This window comes from Montipora foliosa, chromosome 3, assembly GCF_036669935.1.
Source record: "Montipora foliosa isolate CH-2021 chromosome 3, ASM3666993v2, whole genome shotgun sequence".
NCBI classification, from domain to species: domain Eukaryota; kingdom Metazoa; phylum Cnidaria; class Anthozoa; order Scleractinia; family Acroporidae; genus Montipora; species Montipora foliosa.
The window spans coordinates 7,843,282-7,852,125 of NC_090871.1; the positions used below are offsets into that span (position 1 = coordinate 7,843,282).

At 41.7% G+C, this 8,844-nt stretch overlaps 1 protein-coding gene across 1 annotated transcript in view; it reads right to left on the reverse strand.

Annotated features, from left to right (window-relative positions):
* The window catches only part of LOC137996641 (alkaline phosphatase-like), a 15,538-nt gene extending 7,828 nt beyond the window's left edge, over window positions 1-7,710 (reverse strand). Inside the window, exons 1-3 of the mRNA XM_068842155.1 lie at window positions 7,488-7,710; window positions 2,547-2,882; window positions 1,271-1,516 (exon numbers count right to left, since the gene is read on the reverse strand). Coding sequence (XP_068698256.1) covers window positions 1,271-1,516; window positions 2,547-2,882; window positions 7,488-7,575 — 670 coding nt within the window. The 5' untranslated portion in view covers window positions 7,576-7,710. The remainder of the gene's footprint in view (window positions 1-1,270; window positions 1,517-2,546; window positions 2,883-7,487) is intronic.
* Between the last annotated feature and the right edge of the window lie 1,134 nt (window positions 7,711-8,844).

Genomic DNA, 8,844 nt, shown 5'->3' on the forward strand with positions numbered 1-8,844 from the left:
GGGAGGAGGGGTGGGGAGATGGAATTTGTAAACTTCTGTCACTCACTCACTCACTCGGTACTCTGCACAACAAGAACGTGAAATCACCAAATTTGAAGTTTTGACGACAGCGCGAGCATACAAATAGAAACCTTGTGTTCTCTATTTTTACTGTAGAACCACTTTCAACCATTTATTTTTAGGACACTTTGCCCACATTATACGACGCGAACGAGATGGAGTAAAAGCTACGACTTACCATAGTGCAAAGTTACTATTTTGAGGTGGCGTTTTCGTCGACGTCTTAATTAATTAAGGGACTTAAGCAACGACAACGGCGACGGCAACGAGAACGTCACAAATCTGCATATTTACTGGGCAAAAACAATAGCTTTGCACGCCCTGCACGTTTGTTTTTCACTTTTGTCCATTTCTTTGCCGTCGTCAGCAAAACTACAACGTGAAATAACCAAATTTGAGGTCTTACCAAGTTAGAACGTCAGCACTTGAGGATAAATTTTCATTTTCTCCTCTAAATTAAGAGCCGTTCCGACCAGTGTCATTTTTGAGGAACAACCACACTCTTGTTTACTGAAAATGTTGAAATAGTCACGAAGTGATTACAATAACGCGAATTTATAGTTTAAGACGAAGTTCTTGTTGCCGTCACCGTCGTCGTTGCTTAAGTAAACTAGGGAGCTTACGAAACGAGGGCGACGACGCCGTCGTCGCCCTCGTTGGGCTACGAGGACTTCATTTAAAAATACAAGTTCGAGTTTATTCATATCACTACGAAACTATTTCATGTAGTTTCGCGTTAAAAATGTGTAGTAACTGTCGAGGAATTAAACTGGTATGAGGGGGTTGGAAGCGTAGGGAGAGAACTGAAAATTCATCGTCATGTGCTAACGTCCTCAACAGAACCTTGAATTTGGTCATTTCACTTCGTCATTTAGGAGATGACGGCAAAGAAATGTACCAAAATCATCATGTAAACGCACGTACAGAGCGTGCAGAGCCATTGTTTTTGCTCACTAAACCTATTGTTTTGTAGCGTCGTCGTTGCAGTCGGCGTCGTCTTTCGTAAGCTCCCTAGTTTCCGGATATCGACGCCGACGGCTAAGAGAACGCCACCAAACAATAGGTTTAATAAACAAAAACATATGCTAAGCATGCTTCGCACGTACGTTTTACATTTTGGTACATTTCTGTGACGTTTTCGTCCTGAAAGATCCCTGCTAACTGCATATGTTCGTATTGTGTGTAATGCAAGTAATTTCAATGTCATTACCGATATCTTGGCACTTGGATCCATCATCCAACGCTTTGTCTCTAATATCCTTATCACACTCCCAATCGCGATCGGCTGTGTATGCATATGCACTCGCGGGAGTTGCGTGAGTGACGCGTGCGGTACTCACGATTCCTGTTGACATCCCAGCCTTCTCTGCGAGCGTCAGGATGGAGACAACCTTATTTTCTTCCTGTAAGGATTCACAGCGTTTCCTGAGCACTCGTTCGTCCACTCCAAAAGTTCCTTAAGAAGCACAGCGAAAGATGAATTAGTAGTTGGAAACAGCTTTTCATTCTAGCAAATCCATGCACGTTTCTTGAGAGGCATTAATTTTGTGAAGTAAATTGCACGATTGGGGATAACAAATGCTCCTTGTTATGAAATGGCACAATTGATGTGCCTACATTTTGAGTCAACAGCCATTTTTATCTCTATACGCTTTGCGACCCTATTAAGTGCACCTATGCCTTATAAACAAAGTGGGTTGTTCACACGAGCATGCTTCTAAGAAAAAAAGGCCACTGCTTACGAGCCAGAAGGCCCATCAGGCCGGCGCTTATCTCCGGTTTCCGTAGAATGAAGCGACTGGGAGTATTTATACTCCCACCCTGGATGGGATGCTAGTCCATCGCAGGGTTACCCCCAGTATTACGCCGGTACCCAATTATACACCTGGGTGGAGAGAGGCACCGTGAGAGTAAAGTGTCTTGCCCAAGAACACAACGCAATGTCCCCGGCCAGGCCCCGAACCCGGACCACTCGATCTGGAGTCGAGCGCACTAACCATGTGGCCACAGCGCCTCCCTAACAAACCGATGCCTATTTCAAAATTTCTTGACTGAGGGCTTACTAATCTCGTGGGGAATGCTTTGACCATCAAGTCTGATAATTTTTTTTTTTTAGAGATAAAGCACAGTGAACAGTTGGGTCAGTTGACTGAGCAGCGGGTCACCGTGCGGGAGCTCGCGGGTCCGAACCCGGTCGAACCAATTTTCTGGATATCAGATTGTTTAACGTCCCACTAAACATATTTACATTTAAATTCCGATCCGAGAATCTCCGAGAATCTTCTTCTAAGAACTAAGGAAAGAAGTTCCCGGAGATTCTCGGATCGGAACTTGCATGTAAATACGTTTAGTGGGACGTTAAACAATCTACTCAGCGTGCCTTAACAGGTAGTATGAACGAAGTCTCCAAACAGCATTGTCGATTAGTCTTGCAAATCTCCGGGAGTAGTGCTAATAGGTGTACTTTACTCAGTTCACTGTCTCACCTTCGTTGGTTTTTATCCCGTTCAGAAATGCTGTAGCCGAACTTGCAGAATCTGTTCCTTGCAAATCAACAGCGTAAGTTTTCGCCAAGGCTGTCCATGGAAACACCTCCCAGCTTAAAACAGTTTCCTCTCCTCCTTCATGATTATTCGCCATTTGCCCGACAAGAAATCGCGTGGCTGTAATGGTGGTGATCCCCATTCCATCTCCAAGAAACAAAATGGCGCTCTTTGCGGTGTTGGTATTTGGTTTGATCTTGAGGTTGCTCTCGATTAGCTTGACCCCTTCCTTATACCACATATTGTTGTCTTGGTTTCGAAAGATATCAGCTCTGACACCTAAGGATATCCAAAAGAAAAAAGGTCATCTCCCGGAACACAGAAACGTACCACGCAGGCTGCTGCCGTAGCCGTGGAAATTACACTTACACATTATTTAATTTTCAAATGTTGACAGCTCTCCAGCGGCTTACTGTTCCTACACACGTCGCTCAACTGATAAAATAGCACAGTGGTTCTAGGGGGCACGGAGTTAAGGGGGATAAAGAAGCGGTCAACTAAAACCTGTTTAACCTAGGAAAAAGGGGAAATAATGATATTTATTATATGGAGGAGAGTGTTTTACTGGGAACTAAACCACTCGTAGATTCCATACGCCACTTCATCCGGGACCCGAGTGGTGTATTTTCCGTATGTCACCTTTGTGAGTGTCGTATCGTTCAATGACGTCACGATTCCCGCCTTTTTTTCCCGCCTTTTTTATAAAGCCCAGCTGTATTTGTAAAACTTGACTACTTTGAAACACAATAAAATCGGAAATATTCAATATTTAGTCTCCATATAATTAAAAGAACATTACACGTTGGCTCGAAGATATGAATTTTATGTTCTCGTGGCAAGAACAATATTTCACTCGTTCGCTTCGCTCACTCGTGAGATATTGTTCTTGCCACTCGAACATAAAATTCATATCTTCTCGCCACCATGTAATATCCTCTATATAACATCGTACGCAGCGGGAAAACAAAACTAAAAGGAAGAAAAGATGCTCTGGACCCACTAATCGATAGACGGCGTCGCAGACGTATTTCCGGGTACCGTTAATTGTCGAATGGCTAGCCTTCTTAACAGGTTCAATCCCACTCCTCGCTGCCTCTATATATTGGCACTTCGTCTTCCTGTCGTTTGTGCTGAATTTGCGAACTTTAGACCCCAGTGACGTCATCATTCCACGTTCTCACGCCACGTAGTATTAAAATTAGCTAGGAATGGCCATTGCGAGAAAAATTCTCCATATTCCTTCTATGGTCACATTAGTTCCTTTCAGGTTATTCATATATTGTCAAAATATTGAGAGAAATAAGCACTTCCTGCAGTTAGCAAGTGCGTAATAATATGCATAAATCGCTCACTACAGAAATCCAGCCATTAAGTAAATATTAACGTCACGGATGGAGATAATATTGAAAACTGTGCTGCATGATTGTGTGAAACGCATTTTTAAATAATTTGTGCCCGAATGATCTGTTTTCAGTTAATTGAGTCTAGTTTGCAAAACGAGCCGGAGTGTTTTATCGGTTTTGCGAGTTTATTGAATGGCTTCAGAAACACTTCACAAAAAGCGTGTCCCTCTGGGCCCGGTTGTTCAAAAGCCGATTAACGCTAATCCTGGATTAAAAATTGACCAAGGAGTTTATTTCTCTATTCCCAAATGCTGTTCAACGATGATATTCGGCAAAACTTTACATTAGAAGAAGTCAATCCTGAACAACAGAAATAAGCAAAAGAAACTTTCACCAAAAAGTTAAAAACATGAAACAAAAGTTTACGCTAATCCTGGATTAAGTTAATCCGCTTTCGAACAACCGGGCCCTGGAGTCCAAACAAAGGTTCAAATAGCCCTTTTCGCGGTTAGTGTTTTTTAATTTGCATTACAATGTAATCTAACGTGGATGCGAGGCAATTTCGGGTTAAAACTACAAAATAGCCCGAAATTGCTTCACATACATCCTAGATTATATTGTAATGCACGCAAATGAGAAAAACTAACCGTGAAAAGGGCTATTGCCAGAAAAGAACATTAGCATACAAGAAAAACAAGCTAGCCTTCTGCAAAAAAAAAAAAACTCTAATGAGTAGTGAAAGTTCATGCACGTTACGTTTAATCGGTGACCTGATAGGCTTAACGCTCATGAACTGTTAAAGTCATTGAAGGACATTTAAAGAAAACTCCAAGCGAAGATTAATGTTATTTCATTCCATTTTTCTGATTTTTTCCCTAAATTCAATTTTCATTTTATTATACTTTTCATGGCAATAAGTTTCTTGTGGTTTTGTTTTTCATGATTAATTTGTTGCTTTCAGGTTGATCTCGTTACAGCGCTCGTTAGCTACATAATTGTCTTTGTTGGGTTGTCTGTTGTCGTCTTGTGTGAGTTTTCCGTGTTGTTACGTATCTCTGCAGCTGCGTATGTGAGAAATCGCCTTCCCACAACGACCCTAAAAGAAAGAGAAACTCCTTATAAGCGGTGGTATGGTAGGAAACCGGATGTGAGCCACTTTCGAGTATTTGGATGGATGGCCTACGTTCACGTGCCAGACTGCGAACAGCGAAAGCTAGACACGAAGTCAAAAAGGATGCGTTTCGTGGGCTACAGCTTGACGTCAAAGGGATATTGTCTGGAGACAAACCGAAAGCTCTATATCCGGAGAGATGTTGAGTTTCGGCCATGTGATAGTCAGCCACGACTACAGAGCCAGACCCAAAGAGCATGGAGGTGAAGCAGAATACTGACACCACAGTGCAAAAGACGAAGAAGAAGTAGCAGAAATTAGGAGATCAGAGAAAGAAGAACAGCAAGAACTCCGACGATCTGAGAGAACGCGTAAAACACCTGTCAGATATAGTAATGACGAATATGCAGACACCAAGTGATGATGCTGCAGAGTGGAAAGTGGCTACGGATGCAGAGTACAATTCTCTGATTGAAAACAAGACATGGAATTTGGTTGAATTACCCCCGGGTCAGAAAGCCATAGGATGCAAATGGCTGTTTAAGCTGACTCATGATATGGACGGTAGAGTGGAACGTTTTAAAGCACGCCTAGTAGCCAAGGGTTACGCCCAGAAATATGGGATTGATTATGATGAAATTTTTTCGCCTGTAGTTCGTTTCTCTTCGATCCGCTTTTTGCTAGCGTTTGCAGTCCAGCATGGTTTCCTGATTCATCAGATGGAAGTTGAAACAGCTTTTCTTAATGGCAAACTTAATGCAGAAATTTACATGCAGCAACCGGAAGGTTACGTGAAACCCGGAGAAGAGCATCTGGTATGCAAGCTGGAGAAGTCGCCATATGGATTAAAGCAGTAGTCCCTATGTTGGAATAAAGTTTTCAGGGAAAGTGTTGAAAAGCTTGGTTCCACTCAAGCCTCAGCAGATCCCTGTGTATTCATCAGAAAGAAGGATACGCTCACAGTCATCGCAATTCACGTCGATGATCTCATGACACTAGCGGAAAACATTTTGGAGATGCAAAGACTTAAGGACAGAGTGTTAAAGGTGCAGTTTAAGATGAAGGATATGGGGAAGCTGCGTTTGCATCGTTCAAGACAAGGAAAGGAAGCAAGTCTATCTTCATCAAGGGCAGTACATCGAAAAGATACTCAAGAAGTTTGGGCAAACAGAAGCGAAATCGGTGTCCACGCCTGTTGATTTGAGCGTCAGGTTGCAAAAGGAAGATGGTGTTAGCAGACTTTCATACCAGTCCATCGTTGGGAGCCTACTTTATGCTGCAGTCACAACTCGTCCGGAAATCGCACAAGCAGTGGGAGTTGTGTCGAAGTTCTGTGCAAATCCTACACAAAGTCACTTAACTGCAGCAAAACGGATTCTCAGATATCTGAAAGGAACTGTATACCTTGGCCTGAGTTACAAGAAGTGTGCTGATGGAAACTTGATTGGTTACTCAGATGCTGATTGGGCGGGTGATGTGGATGACCGTCACTCCACTTCAGGAAACGTGTTTTTATTGGCTAAGGGAGCAGTGAGCTGGCTGAGCAAGAAACAGGCCACCGGTTGCGCTGTCGACAACAGAAGCTGAGTATGTAGCCCTTAATTAGTACGGCCACCCAGGAAGCAATCTGACTTCGAAGGTTACTCACATGATGTAGGAAAACCACTCTAGGAACCCATCGTAATTAATGAAGACAACCAGGGAGCTATTGCAATGGCAAAGAATCCTGTGGGTACGTCATGCTAGGACCAAACACATTGATATACGCTATCATTTCGTTTGCGAAGGAGTGCAAGACGGAGCAATTATTTTAAAATAAGTAGCCACTGGTGAGATGATTGCGGACATCATGACTAAGGCGTTACCTAAGCATCCCTTCGAGAAGGTTGTCATCCAACTAGGAATGAAAACTGTCAAATAAGCAACGTCAAAAGTGGGAGTGTTGTTATTGTAAAAAAATAAACAAACAAACATTTGACGGTTCAGTGCTAATTTGAATTTTAATGTAGGCACACTGACACTACTTCTCAGGAATATTTAATTAAGCTTAGTGTAACCGTCGGCGAGTGCTGAGAAGGATTGTTCTACGTTGCGAAAAATAAAATTTCGACCCTAGAATTGTAATTTATTTAATGTAAATTGGCTTCTTTGTTCTTCAACCTTCGTAATTTTAGGAAGCCCATACCCTTCTTTCTTTAATTCCCTTTCGTGCAAATTCTTTTCTTGCAGTTCAATATTGTTGGTGAGCGTCAGTATGAAACTGTCTCATCCACGAATGAACTGAAACTGATCGGCCCTGAGACCTTCTATGCCAAGCGCAAATGATCTTTGTTTCCTCACCAAAAATGGAGCGAATGATATGCGCAATATATCAAGATATTAGCTAGCAGAGAAAGCTTTTTGGGTTATCTACAACTGCGATTACCCTACCTCGTAAAGTTGAAACTCCCAAAATGTCTTTCTCAACAAGTAAAGCGAAGAACACGCTGATAATCGTCACTGTTACCAAGCTTTTCATGGCCACAATCCTAGCTAACAGCAAAACTAGTGAAGCGTCTTTGCTTTTATCTCTTTGTCTGAAAAGTGACTCGATAAAAACTTTCGTTTGTAAAAGGAACTAAATGAAGCGTGACATTGCTTGTCAAATTACGTCAGTTAGGCAAGAGATTTTGTGCTTAAAATCCATGTACTTGAAATTCCAAAATGTTAACTGAAACGATGTTCGTGGTATTTACCGATTGCAAATAGTATGAAATGAGCCTGGTTAAGAATTAACAACTACGATGGCGTTTTGTATTACAAAACACAAAGTTTGAGCGCCGGCGCAATTGTGGCCAGAATCTATGTTAATTAGTATATTGACCCGTTGTTCACTAAGTTTGATGTTGTTATTTTCATTGCAGCTAAGGGCATACCGTGAAATATGGACTGGATTTGTAAAACATGGATTTGTAAAAAGGCGGATTTGTAAAACATGGATTTGTAGCTACCAATTCATACACTGAAAATTATCCGTGTTTAATTTCTTTCTTGCAACATTCTGCACCCCTTTTCACGTGTTTGCTGGATGTATTCACTTTTTCACGTATTTGAGTTAAATGAAAAAGCTCAATCCAGGTATTGACAGTTACTATAACAAATCTGGAAAACGTTTCTTTCCTGCTATGAAGAATATAAACATTTCAAGGACATGGTGCTTAGATAGACTCCAGTGTTTTATTCATCTTTAACGAAAACTTTGAACATAACGTCAACATAGCAGAACCACCCACCATTATCATGCTTGGTGTCCTCTGCTGTACAAAGAACTAATAATCCGTATAATCTTAAACCTTCTTCTTCTTCTTCTCGACTATTCAATAATTTTAAGACAACTAAGAGATCAGAGAACTTTTTTACTTTTCGATATTCGTCATTTACGTGTCCGTCCATTTAAGTAGTATAATTAATACATAGTTCTAATATACCACTATTCTTAGTTTTAACCCCTTGCTAATCGGCGGGTCTAATTTGCAGGTCGCAGGTCGCGGGATGCAGGTCATAAAAGCTAACCTTAGGCCTAAGAACTTTTGTTTAGGCCTAAGTAGGCCTAAGGTTAGCTTTTAAAATTGTTTAGGATACTCTCTGTATTGGTGGAACAATGACCTGCAACCCGCGACCTGCGACCTGCGACCTGCAAATTAGACCCGCCGCTTGTTAATAGGCCATTTCCGAGATCATGTCTGCCTCCTCTTCAAAGCGAGTCTAATTGCGAAGTTTTGTGATGGTAATTAGTTGAACTTTACAT